The sequence below is a fragment of the Oncorhynchus gorbuscha genome, linkage group LG26 (genome assembly GCF_021184085.1).
Source record: "Oncorhynchus gorbuscha isolate QuinsamMale2020 ecotype Even-year linkage group LG26, OgorEven_v1.0, whole genome shotgun sequence".
NCBI lineage: Eukaryota > Metazoa > Chordata > Actinopteri > Salmoniformes > Salmonidae > Oncorhynchus > Oncorhynchus gorbuscha.
Genome location: NC_060198.1, coordinates 27,641,016 through 27,661,665, shown reverse-complemented (window position 1 = coordinate 27,661,665; position 20,650 = coordinate 27,641,016). Strand labels below are relative to the sequence as shown.

General features: G+C 46.6%; 1 protein-coding gene across 2 annotated transcripts in view; it reads left to right on the top strand.

Moving 5' to 3' along the window:
* Positions 1-20,650, top strand: part of znf385c (zinc finger protein 385C) — a 230,562-nt gene that overhangs the window by 156,599 nt on the left and 53,313 nt on the right. Inside the window, exon 1 of one of the 2 annotated variants that reach the window (XM_046331340.1) lies at positions 3,133-3,553. The exons of the other annotated variant lie outside the window; for it this stretch is intronic. Coding sequence (XP_046187296.1) covers positions 3,544-3,553 — 10 coding nt within the window. The 5' untranslated portion in view covers positions 3,133-3,543. Of the gene's footprint in view, positions 1-3,132; positions 3,554-20,650 lie in introns of those variants that run through there. 2 annotated transcript variants of the gene reach the window in all.

Below are 20,650 nucleotides of genomic sequence, written 5' to 3'. Positions count from 1 at the left end.
CTCATTAGCCCTGGCTCTCTCATGCCTGTGTGGGCTATATGGTTGGCACAGTGGTTGGCTTGTGGTTGGCAGGGCTAGTCGGCTGGTACAGCTGCCCTTCATACCCACAGTCTGCCATGAGAACTGGGGGTCCATGGCTACTGTGGTTTATACACTACACTCAAGGACACCTTGGCTAGCCGTGCTCGTCCCTGGAACCTCTGCTGGGCAGCTGAGGGACGGAGGAGACTCTTCTCTAGCACCAGAGTCTGTGGAGGAAATGCACTTGATTCCAAACTCCTCCTGTTGCTTCTGATGTTCTGTGTGTATCCTGTATAGTCTATCTGCTCCTAGCACACTTCTCCATCACCCTCTCTCAGTTCACACCAATAACATCTTCAACTCAGCGCCAGTCTGCCTGCCCGTCTCACACCACCACAAGGGTACAGAGAGAAGGAGGGAGAAAAAAGTGGGGGGAGAGCAACAAGATAGAGGTAGAGAGAGGGAAGTCAGAGATTAGATGGAGACACAGCGATTGGGGGAGAGAGAGAGCAGAACGAGGAAAGATGGAAGGAGGGAGATGAGCAGAGTGAGGGAGAGATGGAGGAAGGGGTAGAGGGAAAGCGAGGGAGCGATTTAATGGTGTAATTAAGTTCCTGATAGCACTCTGGGAGATGTGCTTTGGCCAGGCTCCAGTAGAGCTTAGCACTACACCAAGGCTCTTCAGCCTGCTCTCCTCTCCTGCCTTTAGAGGAACACACACACACACACACACACACACACACACACACACACACACACACACACACACACACACACACACACACACACACACACACACACACACACACACACACACACACACACACACACACACACACACACACACACACACACACACACACACACACACACACACATGAAGTTTAAACACACTCACAACACACAAACACACAGACACATGGTTTCTAGCTCACTCTGTCACACACAAACACACAAACTCAGTCCATGTACAGTTGAACACACAGAGAGACACACACACTCAGCGCTGGCAGGCTCCACAACATTGCGCTAAGGCAAAAGATGAAAGACACAAAGGAGAGAGAGAAGCGACGGATGAATATGAGCAACTGTCACTCAGATCAGGCACACTCACAGCTGCAGTGACATACACACATTACACACACACTGCTGCAATGACATACACATACACACATTACACACACACTGCTGCAATGACATACACATACACACATTACACACACACTGCTGCAATGACATACACATACACACATTACACACACACTGCTGCAATGACATACACATACACACATTACACACACACTGCTGCAATGACATACACATACACACATTACACACACACTGCTGCAATGACATACACATACACACATTACACACACACTGCTGCAATGACATACACATACACACATTACACACACACTGCTGCAATGACATACACATACACACATTACACACACACTGCTGCAATGACATACACATACACACACACACACTGCTTACACACACACTGCTGCAATGACATACACATACACACATTACACACACATACACATACACACATTACACACACAGCTGCAATGACACATACACACACACTGCTGCAATGACATACACATACACACATTACACACACACTGCTGCAATGACATACACATACACACATTACACACACACTGCTGCAATGACATACACATACACACATTACACACACACACACACTGCTGCAATGACATACACATACACACATTACACACACACACTGGCATGCTCTTTTTTATACAAGCACACTGTCACGCCTTGGTCATTGTATTTTGTGTTTTCGTTATATATTTGTTCAGGCCAGGGTGTGACATGGGTTTATTGTGTTGTCGTACTGGGGTTTTTGTAGGCATTGGGATTGTGGTTGATTAGGGGTGTGTCTAGTTTAGGCTTGGCTGCCTGAGGCGGTTCTCAATCAGAGTCAGGTGATTCTTGTTGTCTCTGATAGGGAACCGTATTTAGGTAGCCGGGGTTTCGCTGTGTATTTCGTGGGTGATTGTTCCTGTCTCTGTGTAGTTGTTCATCAGACAGGCTGTATTAGGTTTTCACATTCCGTTTGTTGTTTTTGTATTAATTAAGTTATTTCATGTATCGTCATTTGTTTCATTAAAGACATGAGTAACCACCACGCTGCATTTCGGTCTGACTCTCTTTCGACGAACGAACGCCGTTACACACACATACACATTGCATATCATTCACTCCTTCTAAAACCTCACAGAAATACCCCCCTTACACACACACACACACACACACACACACACACACACACACACACACACACACACACACACACACACACACACACACACACACACACACACACACACACACACACACACACACACACACACACACACAGAGCAGCCATTTTCCCTCAAAGTGTATCTTTAATAGCTTTAAAAGTCCTCTGCTGCCTCTCTCTCTTTGTACAGTCAGTCAGTCAATCTAGTTTTATACTAGCTGCTGCTGGCTGGCTGGCAGCAGAATCACTCCTCACTTATCCGTGTGTGTGTGTGTGTGTGTGTGTGTGTGTGTGTGTGTGTGTGTGTGTGTGTGTGTGTGTGTGTGTGTGTGTGTGTGTGTGTGTGTGTGTGTGTGTGTGTGTGTGTGTGTGTGTGTGTGTGTGTGTGCGTGTGCGTGCGTGTGTGTGTGTGTGTGACCATCTCTCACTCTCATGCTCGTGCTCTCTCTCTCCTTCTCTTCCCTCTCTCCTCCTCTCTCTATCTCTCCATCTTTGTCCATCAATTTAAGGGTCAGGGTTCAACCCAGGTACCCATGAAATGTTGGACTACAGGGGTGGAGTAGTCAACCTATTCCAAATAGTGCTCCCTTATTGTATTTTTCACCGTTTAGCCACTCAATGGGCTGTCTGGTGTGGCTGTAATTGTGTGATTGATGCATATCAATTATCACCTTGACCTGGCTCCTCCCTCCATCTGGGAGAGTGACATTACTCTTGTAGCCGTTATCACGGAACCGTTATCTAAGAGACAATATGCGTTATGAGGACTGTTAAAATAACACCATCTTATTTTCCCATCTGCGCTGTCCGCTCAGGTTTAACGTCTTCCAGCTGAGCAAGAAATAGAGAGCGAGCGAGCTAGAGAGAGAGAGGGGGGGAGCAACACCTCATCTCTCCATTCCCCTTTCCTCGCCTCCTTCGGGCCACGCAGAGCAGCAGATCAATATGGGGTTTAATTGAGGAGCATGTGTATTATTCTTCTGAGTTGCAGTAGTTGGGATCTGTTGGGATTTGACCCCGAGGAAGAAAAGGATTTCAAAGAGAGAGCGACAGAGACTTGGAAATAGGACAGAATATATAGCAGTCGCTTCTTTTAGTTGTGTTTGTTTAAACTCCCGGAGCGGAGCATATGATACTTGTGCGTCGTTGCATGCACTTATTTTCTGGGGATACCGCGTAATATTTACGCGCTGTGAAACACCGAGCTGGAGCGAAGTCTATTCGGTCCTGGACGCACGATGCTGATCGGTACGTCTGGAGCTTTTTACCTTGTATTCAGAAACCGCGCTGATGTGGTTTCGAGGGTCCGCTGTCCATTCTTTAATTTCTGGAGACGTGTAGCACACGGTCGGGCGCCTAGAACACATGACTCAAGCACTTTCGGTTTAGCCCTTTTAAACATATGTGAATTTTATATAAAATATGACAACGTTTTATAGAAATATAGCTTTGTAAGTTGTACACACTAGCGGAAAGACCAGTGCGCAGTTGAATTCTCAAATATGAATGAGGGACAGTCACATTCAGACGCCGATTAATGTGCAGTGTTGGGTGGTAATTGTAGCCTACGGCATTTCTTTGTTGATTTAATCTTCTGAAATACACAAGTGGAGTATTTGTCTTGCCAGACCATTGGAAGTGTAGGATACCGCAGCTACCCGAAGATTACGCACAATGATCCCGTAAAATCTCATTCAAGTTCGGAGTAGTGTGTTGTGGATCATCAGTGACGTTATGCAAATATGTATTCCTTCTATTTACAGTTCAAATGTAAGTTTTCTTTAATAAGATATTACATGCTGTCGAAAGTAGGCTACCGGTCATTTTTGGGACAAAATCTTAGGCAAGGAATGAATCCCCTTTTTTGGAATGATGAGATATTTATATTTGAACATTTCTCATGTGATTTATCTTCAAGGAGGAATCCACTGTATGCCAAACTTTATATTCAACAAATATGAATGTATCTGCTGTTTTGATGTTGAGCTTGATTTGATCTCTCCTCAACTTGACGGGTGCGTAGGCTATCGGTGTCAGACCTGTGAAAACTTGAATGAAATATTTACAGAAACCGCTCCTCTAATGCATTTGAAAAGCCACGCGGCTCCTTTTTGGTTAACTATAATAATGTCATTATTCATGTTAGACCTTAGAAACGAAATCTGAAAGTGAATGATTGCCTTAAAACGCGGTCCTCTCCGGGATTCTGCTTCTTCAATGATGGGGGGGGGGGTCTCGACGAATCATGGTTCACAATAGACTTTCCGTGGAATAGGCTATTGCAATAGGTTAATCAATTTCGTTTATATTGTCAATAGTAATTCATGGACATCTTACGTTTTGTAATTTAAGATATAGATTTAGTACATATCTGTCGATTGTCTGCATAGGATCGAGGATGGTTCCTTTGAGAAAGACAGAGGCTACTCAATAGACAGGAATTTATTGATCAACACACACGGGTCAATTTGCATTATGGGTTATATCACACCATGAAGCAAAATCACTAAATCCTATTATAGATCAGCCATGGCCTGCCCTCTATACATAGGAACCACCTGCCCTCTATACATAGGAACCACCTGCCCTCTATACATAGGAACCACCTGCCCTCTATACATAGGAACCACCTGCCCTCTATACATAGGAACCACCTGTCATCTATACATATGAACCACCTGCCCTCTATACATAGGAACCACCTGCCCTCTATACATAGGAACCACCTGCCCTCTATACATAGGAACCACCTGTCTTCTAACCCACCTGCCCTCTATACATAGGAACCACCTGTCTTCTATACATAGGAACCACCTGCCCTCTATACATAGGAACCACCTATACATAGGAACCACCTGTCATCTATACATAGGAACCACCTGCCCTCTATACATAGGAACCACCTGTCTTCTATACATATACATAGGAACCACCTGCCCTCTATACATAGGAACCACCTGCCCTCTATACATAGGAACCACCTGCCCTCTATACATAGGAACCACCTGCCCTCTATACATAGGAACCACCTGCCCTCTATACATAGGAACCACCTGCCCTCTATACATAGGAACCACCTGTCATCTATACATAGGAACCACCTGCCCTCTATACTATACATATGGAACCACCTGTCATCTCTATAACACCTAGGAACCACCTGTCTTCTATACATAGGAACCACCTGCCTTCTATACATAGGAACCACCTGTCTATACATAGGAACCACCTCTCTATACATAGGAACCACCTGTCATCTATACATAGGAACCACCTGTCTTCTATACATAGGAACCACCTGGTATCTATACATAGGAACCACCTGTCTTCTATACATAGGAACCACCTGTCATCTATACATAGGAACCACCTGTCTTCTATACATAGGAACCACCTGTCATCTATACATAGGAACCACCTGTCATCTATACATAGGAACCACCTGTCATCATCTATACATAGGAACCACCTGTCTTCTATACATAGGAACCACCTGTCATCTATACATAGGAACCACCTGTCTTCTATACATAGGAACCACCTGTCATCTATACATAGGAACCACCTGTCTTCTATACATAGGAACCACCTGTCATCTATACATAGGAACCACCTGTCTTCTATACATAGGAACCACCTGTCATCTATACATAGGAACCACCTGTCTTCTATACATAGGAACCACCTGTCATCTATACATAGGAACCACCTGTCATCTATACATAGGAACCACCTGTCATCTATACATAGGAACCACCTGCCCTCTATACATAGGAACCACCTGCCCTCTATACATAGGAACCACCTGCCCTCTATACATAGGAACCACCTGTCATCTATACATAGGAACCACCTGCCCTCTATACATAGGAACCACCTGTCTTCTATACATAGGAACCACCTGCCCTCTATACATAGGAACCACCTGCCCTCTATACATAGGAACCACCTGTCATCTATACATAGGAACCACCTGTCATCTATACATAGGAACCACCTGCCCTCTATACATAGGAACCACCTGTCATCTATACATAGGAACCACCTGTCATCTATACATAGGAACCACCTGTCTTCTATACATAGGAACCACCTGTCATCTATACATAGGAACCACCTGTCTTCTATACATAGGAACCACCTGTCATCTATACATAGGAACCACCTGTCCTCTATACATAGGAACCACCTGTCATCTATACATAGGAACCACCTGTCTTCTATACATAGGAACCACCTGCCCTCTATACATAGGAACCACCTGTCATCTATACATAGGAACCACCTGTCTTCTATACATATGAACCACCTGCCCTCTATACATAGGAACCACCTGTCTTCTATACATAGGAACCACCTGTCATCTATACATAGGAACCACCTGTCTTCTATACATATGAACCACCTGCCCTCTATACATAGGAACCACCTGTCATCTATACATAGGAACCACCTGTCTTCTATACATAGGAACCACCTGTCTTCTATACATAGGAACCACCTGTCATCTATACATAGGAACCACCTGTCTTCTATACATAGGAACCACCTGTCTTCTATACATAGGAACCACCTGTCATCTATACATAGGAACCACCTGTCTTCTATACATAGGAACCACCTGTCATCTATACATAGGAACCACCTGTCTTCTATACATAGGAACCACCTGTCATCTATACATAGGAACCACCTGTCATCTATACATAGGAACCACCTGTCTTCTATACATAGGAACCACCTGTCTTCTATACATAGGAACCACCTGCCCTCTATACATAGGAACCACCTGTCATCTATACATAGGAACCACCTGTCTTCTATACATAGGAACCACCTGTCTTCTATACATAGGAACCACCTGCCCTCTATACATAGGAACCACCTGTCATCTATACATAGGAACCACCTGTCATCTATACATAGGAACCACCTGCCCTCTATACATAGGAACCACCTGTCTTCTATACATAGGAACCACCTGTCTTCTATACATAGGAACCACCTGCCCTCTATACATAGGAACCACCTGTCATCTATACATAGGAACCACCTGTCTTCTATACATAGGAACCACCTGTCTTCTATACATAGGAACCACCTGCCCTCTATACATAGGAACCACCTGTCATCTATACATAGGAACCACCTGTCATCTATACATAGGAACCACCTGTCTTCTATACATAGGAACCACCTGTCTTCTATACATAGGAACCATCTGCCCTCTATACATAGGAACCACCTGCCCTCTATACATAGGAACCACCTGCCCTCTATACATAGGAACCACCTGTCATCTATACATATGAACCACCTGCCCTCTATACATAGGAACCACCTGTCTTCTATACATAGGAACCACCTGTCATCTATACATAGGAACCACCTGCCCTCTATACATAGGAACCACCTGTCTTCTATACATATGAACCACCTGCCCTCTATACATAGGAACCACCTGTCTTCTATACATATGAACCACCTGTCTTCTATACATAGGAACCACCTGCCCTCTATACATAGGAACCACCTGCCCTCTATACATAGGAACCACCTGTCCTCTATACATAGGAACCACCTGTCATCTATACATAGGAACCACCTGTCTTCTATACATAGGAACCACCTGTCATCTATACATAGGAACCACCTGTCATCTATACATAGGAACCACCTGTCATCTATACATAGGAACCACCTGTCATCTATACATAGGAACCAAGGAGATAATGATGACAATACGAATAGAATGTGCAATAGATAGCTTATATAGTATAGGCCTTTATAGGCCTGATAGGCCAAGGTTACAGGAACCTTGCAGCAACCGTGACTGGTTGTCTTACTGCTCTCCTCTGGATCTCATCACGGTTGCCTCTGAGAAACTCAAACAAGATGTATGACCCTATCAGTCCACTCTGAAATGGAGGACTTTGCCGTTTGCTCTATACGTGATCCTGCAACCCATGACAACGTCGAGACAGTCTGTGTATTGGTAGTGTGGTTGAGAGGGGTGTGAGAGAGAGGACAGACAGATGTACTGCATGGCCGAGACTACACTAACCTAACACTGCTCTGCTGCCATTTCACTCCCCTGCCAGAGTCACTACTGGAATGGATGTGTCCTATATGACATCAACTCTGTCTCTGCATGTATCAGGCATGGAGGCCATCTTTCCAACTTAGAGAGAGAGAGGGAGACAGAAAGAGAGAGACACACACACACACACACACACACACACACACACACACACACACACACACACACACACACACACACACACACACACACACACACACACACACACACACACACACACACACACACACACACACACACACACACACACACACACACACACACACACACACACACACAGGGCCCCCTCCAGGGATGATGGATAAGCCTTTAACTGAGATTGCGGGGTGCTCTCAGATCCCAGAGCTAGCTCTTAAAATGACTTCGGTAAAAAACACTGATGAGTCGTGCAAATGGTTTCCATTAGCATTTCTGAAGGCCTTTATTCCTGTTCGTAATGTCTTCCTGGCCTACAGGGGAGAAAGATGCATGTGAGGCACAAAGCTGCCAATGAGATGTATGGTGGAGTATTTAGGAGGTCTATTTTACTGTTCTGTTCTCACCTAGACCCTCACCACTAGCATCGGTCAAGCCATAAACTGAGATCACCCCAACCATCAGACTGTGTTGCATAAAAACACAGTCACTTTTCAGACACAGTTTGGTGGGGGACAGCGGGATCTCACACACACGCACGCATGCACGCACGCACGCACGCACGCACGCACGCACGCACGCACGCACGCACACACACACACACACACACACACACACACACACACACACACACACACACACACACACACACAGGGAGGGAGGGGGGGAGACCTTGCCTCTAACAACTGACCCTCACTCCACCCCTTACCTGTTCTCCCACCTTACCCCCAGGCTGCAGAAGGCCTGATTATAGCCCTGCTTGTCTGTGCCTTTGGGAGGAGACTCTTTCCTTTCTTCTCCCCGGCTGCTCTTATCTGTGGGATCAGGGAAACGGGAGGAAGCTGAAAGGACAGGCTTAATCTGTGGTAAACAGGGGCCCAGACCTAGGCTAGGGGTAATTACAGGGGGGTAGGGTTACCCTCTGGATGGATGGGTGGGTGGTGGGTGGGAAGGTATAAATGCTTACTTACAAACCCTTAACCAACAATGCAGTTTTACGAAAATACCAACAAAAAAGTAAGAGATAAGAATAACAAATAATTCAAGAGCAGCAGTAAATAACAATAGCAGGGCTATATACAGGGGGTACCTGTACAGAGTCTATGTGCGGGGGCACCGGTGTCGAGGTGCCCCCACACAAATCCATGTCATTTTCAGTGTTATTGTAATCCACAGTACACACATTTTACATTTACATTTGAGTCATTTAGCAGACACTCTTATCCAGAATGACTTACAGTTAGTGCATTCATAAGTGCATTTAAAAGCCTTGTGCTTTACACAATCATGGCTATAGACAGTGATACGACCTATGGACACTTCCAGGCATGGGCTACTTGTGTTCCATAGTCCAGTCCATTCTGCTGTATTGAGGCCATTCTGTTCTGTTCCCAGGCAGGCGGTGTGGAAGGCCAGTCTATCTGTAGCGTTGGGTAATTGCATGGTTGTTTGATGTCCCCAGGTGTTCATGGTGTAAATCAGTGGAGCTAATTAAAAAGGCTGTGTTGTTGGACTGACGAAAAAGAAACGAGTTTGTCTGAATGCCATAGTTCACTTCTCACCAACTTCCCTCTCCGAGCTCTCACATCGTCATACTTCACATACTAACATCACAGGGTATGTGACGCGGTATTTGTGGCATGTATGGCTGCGTGTCTATGTCTTTGAGACTGTGTGTGTGTGTGTGTGTGTGTGTGTGTGTGTGTGTGTGTGTGTGTGTGTGTGTGTGTGTGTGTGTGTGTGTGTGTGTGTGTGTGTGTGTGTGTGTGTGTGTGTGTGTGTGTGTGTGTGTGTGTGTGTGTGTGTGTGTGTGTGTGTGTGTGTGTGTGTGTAGTAAGGCAGCCGTGGACATTTAGTTTGCTGCTCCTGGACAGGTACAGAGGCAGAGACGGGCGTGATGGATGGATTTTCTGGACCTCCCATTTCCTCCTCCATCCCTCATGGTTTCCTTGCCAGTGGCAGCTCTCCTGTTCTTTGTGACTTAACCCAGCTCCACCTGCCTTGTAGGGCCAGCACACTATGCACACAGAGAGACAAACTATACAGGAAACATCCTACCTCACCCCCTATGCTATTCCACCTCCTGATCTCCCAACCCTCCTACACACACACACACACACACACACACACACACACACACACACACACACACACACACACACACACACACACACACACACACACACACACACACACACACACACACACACACACACACACACACACACACACACACACATTATGTTCTTCTATCCTCTTGGGGACATTTCCTTTCAAAATTATATTTTCCCTAACCCTTACCATAATCCTAACCTTAACCCTAATTCTAAACCTATGTCTTACCCTAACCCTAATTTGAACCCTAACCCTAATTGTAACCCGAACCCTAAACCTAACCCCCAAGCTTAAAATAGCCTTTGTCCTCATGGGGATGTGGGAAATGTCGCCACGAGGGAGAATTTTCCTTGATTTACTATCCTTATTGGGACATTTGGGGATTTTAGGTCCCCACAAGGATAGAAGAACCAACCAAGGCACACACAAGCACACACACACACACTTTATCTCTCTCTCTCACACACACACATAAACCTGGCTATCCTACCTCCCTCACCCCAGGGGCCTTGCCCTGCTCTATATGCCTCATGGTTGTGTATGGACAGGGGGTGAGCTGGGTAGGAGCTGATTCCCAACCCCCTTTATCCAGTTAGAGCCCCCAGGTCCAGGTGCTGCTCTCTCTCTGTATCTACTGCCTGGCTGCCTCTCTGTCATCCCTCCGAACATGACACAGAGTTACTTACCTTGTTAGTCCCAGCAGAGATGCATGCTGGGTGATGTTTTCCTATGCTTTGATGGATCTGGGGGGATGGTGGTGGGCTTAACGGATTGTATAGTTCAGTCAACTATTGATATGTGTCTACCTGGCCCTGCAGGGGCTTTAAAGCCAGGCCATGTTCTCGCTCTAATTTTCTCTTCTAATTGAGTGTTTCTTAGTGTTGTTTAGTGTGTCAGACATCTGTATGTACACCCTTGGTGTGTGTGTGTGTGTGTGTGTGTGTGTGTGTGTGTGTGTGTGTGTGTGTGTGTGTGTGTGTGTGTGTGTGTGTGTGTGTGTGTGTGTGTGTGTGTGTGTGTGTGTGTGTGTGTGTGTGTGTGTGTGTGTGTGTGTGTCAGCCTCTCTTGCCCGGGTCCACTGCGGGGATGACAGTCATTACAGTGAAGTGGCAGTGGGGGCTTGATTGGCCTGCCTGCTGAATTGACGTGATGATGACTGTGTGTTAGGGGCTGGGGGGGGGGGGGCGCGCTTATGGGAGGCATATGGGGGGCCCAGCAGGGGGTCTGACAACATAATTTTTTCCCCCTGGAACAACACTGCTGGATGCTGAACAGCAAAGCCAGGCCACTTTAGCCCCTTATTCTCCAAGGCTAAAAATGATAAACAACTCAGCCTATTATTGTGTGTGTGTCGTGTGTATAGGCTACACTTTCATTTGTGTTGTCAGCTTGTGTGTGTGTGTCTGTGGAATGTGCATTTTCGTTTCCGTTATATGCCTTAGTGTGTGTCTGTGTGTGCACAACCTCTTGCCAGCTGCTGTCTCCTGGAGGCAGCTTGCTCTTTTAAAGTGAAGAGGGGGACTCGTCCTCCACTTGACTTTGAGACCTTTAGTTAGAGGAGGAACAGAGAGGACAGACCTTAACAACAGACACAAGCCAAGAGAAGAGGAGAAATAAGGACAGGAGCGAGAGAGACCGAGAGAGAGCGAGAGAGAGAGAGAGAGAGAGAGAGAGAGAGAGAGAGAGAGAGAGAGAGAGAGAGAGAGAGAGAGTTGGTAAAGGAGATTTAAAAAGAGGTGAAAGAAGGAAGGCGCATTTCTCGTTCATTCTCTTCCAATGTGTTTCCTGGTCATCACACCAGGCAGTCTAACTTCCCTAACCCTTAAAGAATGGGTTGTGGCTCGCAAAACAACAAACATAATTGATTTTACCATCAAAACCAGGGAGGGCATTCATCACATCAATGTGGTTCTCTCTCAGGCACTGATCTGGAATACTCCAGGGTCCACTTCACAAAATAGAGTGCAGCGTGTGTAAAGGATGGTAGCCACCAGTATGCATAGACACACTGGATATGTCCCAAATTGCATCCTATTCCCGATATAGTGCACTACTTTTGGCCAGACCCTAATGGTCCCTGGTCAAAAGTAGTGCACTACATAGGGAATAGGGTGCCATTTGGGATGCAACCACTGGTGGATCTGTTTGCTTTGTTAGCCGTTTGGCTGCTCACCTCAGCCTGCCTGTACTGGCTCTGTAATCTCAGGAGTATTTATTTAACAGCCCACTGCACACTGGATTAATTAGACCTGCAGTGAATTAAATGCTTTGCCCTGGTCCTCTACCCACACACACACTACCCAGCTAGCGCATAATGTTCTGATAACCATATGTTTCTTAGAGCTTGGTGAGAGCATGGTTGTCCTATGGTTATTTTGCATACAACCTTTCCACAATGTTCTGGGAATGGTGCCAGGATATCCAGCTAGCACATAACGTTCTGAGAACCATATAGTTCTTATTTGGGAGTTTCAGTACTCCAGGATAACATTTTTTCTGCGTCTTTCCTCGTGGTTTTATTTGAAGTGTTGTTCAGAGAACATTTCGAAAACGTTATTCTGTTGGAAAAGTTTTGTACTTCAGCGTAACATTCTCAGGTTCTCGTGGTTCTATTTAAAGTCATGCCACTCACTGTTCAGAGGACATTAAGAAAATGTTGTGGGAAAATGTCAGTACTTCAGTAATGTTTTCTGCAGGTTTCGTTATGGTTCTATTTAAAGTCATGTTGTCAAAACATTACAAAAACTTTCCATAAAAACCACAAAACATTAAAGTTCAAAGAACGTTATTTAAAACATATAGATTCCGTTCTCAGCATGAACAAAATTCTTGTTAAATGTGTTCAGGTGTGTTGTCCATGCCCACACACCTGATCTTAATGAGTGCTTGTTTCCTTTGAGAACAGACAACCATTGGTTCATATCTCACTGGGTTACAAAAAAAGAGTTTGCATGATTAATGCCTAAGCAAATTCATTTGTGCTTGGAGTTCAAAACTTAAACTTATGATATCTGTTCTCAGAACGATGCACAAACCTCCAAGAAAACATTCTCAAATCCTCCCTTCAACTTAAAATTTGTGTTCCCAGAACAGTCCAAATTTTCACTTCCATTCTCAGAATATATATATTTTTAAATACAGTTTTACCAGTCAGGAAACCTATGGCTTCGTTCCCAGAACCAATGGGAAACAAAACAACGTATGTTCCCATAACTTACAAGGAACCAAATGTGTTAGCCTGGAAACATCCTCTGACACACATGCAAACTAATGATGGGGGGGGGGGGGGGGGTTGAGTCAAAAGCAGGTTACAAGTGAAACGTTTTAATAAAATAAAACAAAACCGAGAACACAACACTAACATGAGGCATAACACCGATACACAAGAAAAATACCAGATATGGGAGATTGACATAAAGGGGAGGAAATGAGGAAGATAATTGAGTCCAGATGTGAATCGTGATGGTCTGTCTGCTCCTTCTGACGATGGCGCGCTGGAGTCTCGTGTGCATTGTTCCACACCTCCTCCACGTTCCGGAACCACTCATCTACCACAGGAACCGTGGGGCCAGGGCCGGCTGGAAAACCAAAACACACTGGAAGGGGGTCAACCCAGTGGAGGAGTGACGTGGAGTTCTGGGCATACTCTGCACGAGGACGAGGACGGAAACGTGTCCACTCACCCTGCCGGTCCTGACGGTGACTCCTCAGGAACCTCCCCAGCTCCTGATTCATCCTCTCCACCTGCGCGTTAGCCTGAGGCCGATACCCAGAGAGTGAGGCTAACCATGACCCCAAGCTTCTCCAAGAAGGTACTCCATACTCGGGATGTGAATTGGGGGCCACGGTCCGAGACGATGTCCTCCGTAAGGCCATAATGCCAGAACCTGTTGGATGAGTGCCTCAGCAACCTGGAGAGCAGTGGGAAGAACAGGAAGAGTGATTCATCGACATGACGTGGAGACTATCCACTTCTACCAGAATGGTGGTGAAACCATCAGAAGGGGGAAGATCAGTAACAAAGTCAATGGATAGATGGGATCAAGGTCGCTGAGGCACGGAAAGCCGCGGGAGCTTCCCTGCCGGAGCGTTCCAGGGGGACTTGGTTTGAGCACAAACGGAACATGAGTTGACATACCGCATAATATCCTGCACCAAAGTGGGCCACCAGTATTTCTCAGAGATGGATTTGGCGATAGGTCAGCGTGAAGTAAAACCTGGTGAAGAAGAGGGCCCATCTGGCGTGGCATGGATTCAGTCTCCTCACTGTCCGTATGTACTCAAGGTTCCGATGGTCGGTGAGGATGATGAATGCCAACTTCAGCGCCAAGAGCCCCCGATCGGCGACGTCGTAATTCCTGTGGGGGACAGTTTCTTGTAGAAAAAAGCACAGGCATACCATTTCAGTGGATCCTCATGTCCTTGTGACAAACTGCCCCGACACCCACCTCTGTTGCATCTACCTCAATCACAAAAGGCAGCATGGGATCTGGTTGATTTAGCAAGGGGGCGGAGGTGAAACGCCCCTTGAGGAGAAGAAAGGCCTCGTTGGCTGCTGGAGACCAAACCAACCTATGAGGAGCGAAGTGAGGGTGGTGGCTACGGTGCTGAATCTCCTGATGAAGCGGCGGTAAAAGTTGGCAAATCCCAAAAACTGGTGATGAAGGGGATGTTTTCCTGGTGATTGGTCTCCACGGTGAGGGTGAGTGGTTGGGTGATGTGTGGGACGGTTCCAGATCCTAGAGGAGGCAAGGGTTTGATCCATAAAGTTCAGTGCGGTGCCGGAATCCACTAAAGCTGTAGACACAGGGCATGAGGGACAGTCAGCCAGAGTGATGGTACTAGAAAGAGTCTAACAGGAAGAGCAGTAGATGGAATACTCACTCCTGATCTAGGGGATGTAACATCACGTGACTGTCCCTCTGCTCTAGTGGATCCCGGATTCTAAAGTAACGGACACCGCTGGCGCTTGTGCCCTCCCTGGCCACAGTACAGACAGAGCCCCAGCTGTATCCATATGCATCGTTCCGCCGCGGGAAGGCGAGGGACTCCTACCTCCATTGGTTCACTTGCCAAAGGAGGGAGAGAAGTGATGGAAATGCCGAGGTTTCCAGAGGAGGTTATCCAAACGGATGGCCATCGTAATGTGCTGCCCCTCGGGCGAGGTTGTTCCGTCTGGACCTCTTCATGCAGACCTCTTCTAAATAACGTGCTGAGCGCCGGCTCATTCCAGCCACTGGAAGCTGCTATACCGGAAGGTAAGCGCATACTCAGCAGCCATCTGATTCCCCTGCTGGAGCTGAAGCAGACACTCACCTCCCTCTCTGCCATCTGCGAGATGATTGAAAATACATTTAAACAGAGTCATGAACCCCTCATAAGACTCAAGCTCTTCCTCCTTCCCAGACGGCCGTATCCCATTCCAATGCCCGTCCAGTCATCAGAGAAATAACCGTGGCAACCTTAGACCTCTCGGTGGTGGGTTCTCCCATCTGACGTGCAAAATAGAGGGAGCACTGAAGACGGAAGCCAAGGCATTTAGATGTTGTCCAGTCATATTTCTCCGGGAGGGATAGATGGGCATCGCTGACCTGAGCGGGTTGCTGAATGTGCTGGTGTGCTGACTCGTTGGGTAGACTGGCTCTAGAATATCCTCCGCTGTTGGGACATGGTAGACTGCGGAGAACGTCTTCCGTGGCCGTCCCCAGTTGAGCCAGCTGATCACGGTGTTGACGACGAAGGTCACCTTGTCCATCGATCGTCTGGGAGGAGTCCGGTTGTCCTGCAGCTTCCATATTTTGAGTTGCTATTGTGTAATGATGGGGTGGTGAGTCGGAAGCAGGTGCAACGTTTAATAAAACACGAAGAACACAACATTAACATGAGGCATAACGCAGATACACAAGAAAAATACCAGATATGGGAGAGGGACATAAAGGGGAGGAAATGATGACGGTAATGGAGTCCAGGTGTGAATCGTCATGATTCACAGGTGTGCGTAATGATGAATCCCAGGGCCGGTGGCTAGTATTCTGACGACGTCGTACGCCAGAGGGGAGGAGGAGGACCAGGAGCACACGTGTCACAAACAGACACACAGACACACACACATAAACAGTACATGGAGGTTTATCAACCTTGCTATGATGATCAGTCATACTGTTTCAACCCAGGTAAAATATAGTCCTACTGCAGCGCTATTAGACAGGGACAGAAGCAGTCAGTGTGAGCGTCTTTGAACTTTTCTGTCTCAATCTCAGGGGCTCTCAAGCCGCAGGTTCAAATTCAGAAGAGCGAAAGAGGGAACGGAGAAAATCGTGCAGATGGGAAAAAAATAAAGGGTGTACTGTAGAGAAGAGAGGAGAACAGTGTGGATGTACAGTAGGCTCTCATTGGGATCCGCATTTCTCCTTTGTTATTATTTAGCTGTATAAATAGCAATAGAAAGAGTCTACGTCAGCCACTGTAAGGCTGACGCATGTGTCTTTCCTTGAGGCGTTTCTCCACCTTCCTTCCTTCCATACCTCTCAGGTCTGGAGAGCCTGGGTGACTCAGTGGCATTGAAAAAAGCCTAATGACGACATGGAGACTAGTGTTGGAATTCTATTATAGTTCCTGAGCAACCAGTCCCTCACTCTCAACACTCTTTATGTATCTTCCTTTTCAAACTACCTGTCTCGCTCTCCTCTTTTTCTTTCTGTCTCTCATTTTCACCCTGCATTCCTTCCCCTTTATCTCCAACATCTCCTTTATCTATCTCCAAGCCACTCTGTGTCTCTCTCTCTCTCTCTCTCTGCCCCTCATAGCCGTGGGAAGTAGTTTGGGGTGGGCGTGCTGCGATTTTATTTTTCGATGACAGGAGTGAGAGGGCCTGGACAAATATTTTTACCCGTGCTGCAGATGGCTATATCGGTCCACTAATACAGGACTATTAAAGGCCCATTGCATTACTTTTGTGAGAAAAAAACCCCAAAATGTATATATCTTTTTTAATATATATAGATTTTTTCTCCCTAATTTTCAGGAGGTCCTGCAGCCCCCTCAGAACCCCTTTTTCCCGTGACTATGCTCCCCCTCCCACTTTCTCTGAGGGCCTCAGAGGAAATATCCAGTCTCTGTGTATGCTGATTTCTGCAGCGCTGGTTGCCATTCTGCACATTAGCGTGTGACAATGGTTCTCTTTGAAGTGGGTTATCCTAGCGCCTATTGCGGCTCCCAGCCTCCCAGTCCAGCCCAGCGCTGCTGTCTGCCTGACTGCTGCAGAAATGTGCCAGCCAACTCACTATGCAGACAGAGCCAGCTGTTAGCATGGGCACTGGCAGACAATGCACTGTATACGTGTACACACACACACACACACACACACACACACACACACACACACACACACACACACACACACACACACACACACACACACACACACACACACACACACACACACACACACCCACACACAAACACACACACAAACACACACACACACACACACACAACACACACACACACACCCACACACACCCACACACAAACACACACACAAACACACACACACAAACACACACTGTATCACCTCATGTGCACTCTAAACAATCACACACCTACACATGCATTAAACACATACCAATTTTCACATATCCTCAACACAGGGACACACACACATTCTGTGCCAGATAAGAGCCACTCCCATCCATCAGTTCCTCTATCAACACTCCATCCATCTTTCTCTCTGTCTGGCTCTGTCTTCTCTCTCTCTCTCTCCCCACCTCTCTCTCTCTATAGTCCAATCTGAAGGCGTAGTAAAGCTGCTTCTTTCATTGGAGTAAATGCCTTTTATCCCAGCTCCCTTATGAGCAAGCTGATAAGGAATGCCTTTTATCCAAAGCATATAGGCTTTTTTCAATACTGTTTGTGTGTGTGTGTGTGTGTGTGTGTGTGTGTGTGTGTGTGTGTGTGTGTGTGTGTGTGTGTGTGTGTGTGTGTGTGTGTGTGTGTGTGTGTGTGTGTGTGTGTGTGTGTGTGTGTGTGTGTGTGTGTGTGTGTGTGTGTTCAAACGTGCAGAGTTTATTTAAACATGTGACTGTTTTTTTTATGCCATTTATGTGAGATTATCTCATGCATGTGTGTAGATCAAACGTGCAGAGTTTATTTAAACATGTGACTGTTTTTTTTATGCCATTTATGTGAGATTATCTCATGCATGTGTGTACATCACGTAGACACACGCACACACACAGAATAACATGCACCCAGGGCGGCACGAAACCTTGCTGGTTCTTGCAATTTTAACACATTTCTGTGATTACACATAATCCTATAGGACAGTTGCGATTAAGGGGGCTAGAAATCCTCCCTCACTTCTGGTTCTTGCAATTTTAACGTGACATTTCTGTGATTACACATAATCCTATGAGGACAGTTGCGATTAAGTGGGGCTAGGTAATCATCTCACTCCCTCACTTCTGGTGTGTGTGTGTGTGTGTGTGTATGCATGCATACGTGTGTCTGTGTGTCTGTGTATGATTGCTCATGCTTGCGTGCGTGTGTGTTGTGAAAGAGGTTGTCTCAGGAATTGATTAAGACTGTGGAGTGGATTTGTTGGTGAGCACAGTAGATTATCCTTGGCTGTGTTTGACTCAGTAGCTGTGTAAACTAAGCCCTGTCCAACCTACAGACTCCTGTCTCCTCTCTCCCACAGCTTTTTTAGATTCAATTTAGGATCCCCATTAACCGACGTCAGCTGCTAGTCTTCATGGGGTCCGACACATAACGGAAATTACAGACTAAAATACTTTACACTTGACATACATTTGAAAACATGACCGGAGACGTTACAGCTCGGTCCGCTCGGGGAGAGGCTTCTTGTTTTATTTGTTTCCTCAAGATAATGTTGCTGTTTGCTTAAGTCATTTGAGATGGGAGCTCCATGTGATCATGGCTCTGTATAACACTGTGCGTTGCCTCAAATTCGTTCTGGATTTGGGGACTGTGAAGAGACCCCTGGTAGCATGTCGTCTCTCCCACAGCAAAGATATTGACAGGCGTTGGATGGCCTCTGATGAGGTGTGATGATTCAAATGAAACAACAACACACACACTGTTTTGCGGTAGGAAGTGTGAGACTGATTCTAGATTTGACAGGTCAGCCTTTATTGGCATCTCCCCTGTTTCCTCATGTATGTTTCCTTTTTTCTCTGAGACATTGATTTCTAAGTAGCTTTTTTTCATCCTACAGTTCCTGGGTCAGTCTCAGTGTAGTGATTCTCATGGTGTCCTGTGTCCTTGGCCCCAGGATTCATGCATTGTGTTGCGTTGTGTACTGCGTTATTGCTCTCTGTATGACTGTGTGTCTGTGACAGAGAGCAGGGCAGAGCCTGGTAATGCAATATAATATCATGTAATAGGTTCGAGCTCTGCTCTGGCCTGGTTTGGAGGTCTGCTCTGTGTGGTACCGTTCCACATCAGTTCCCCCTCTGAAGGGAAGTCTGGAGGAATGAGCCGTAGGCTACAGCCCGGCCCTAACTGCGTCTAGTAGTGCAACCGAGCACATCGTCCCCCGCCGTCGCCCACACCTCCCGGCCCCCCGACCCTGCCCAGCCAGCTGCCCCCGAGTGTACCCACTCTGCTCTGACAACCACCCCCCCCACCACCACCACCGGCGTACCTCCAGCGCTGAACCCCACACAGAGCCCTAGGCACAGTTGCACCACTGTGCCTGCAGCCCTAGGAGAACATTAGGGAAACTGCGAGAGTTGTTGGACCCAGTGTAACACAAAAAAAATCCTCCCCCGCCCCTTCTCCCCCCGGTGTTTTTTCCATGAGGCTGATGATTCTATTCAGGAGGAATGGTAGAATAGTAGAAAGGGGCTGATGGAACTCAACGAGGGTGAAGTGTTGTACAATGTTGCATCTGTTCAACCTCTGGTGGTTTGACCCCAGCAGACATTTACCCAGACAGAACATCTAACAGAGAGAGAGAGGAGTGAATTCATCAA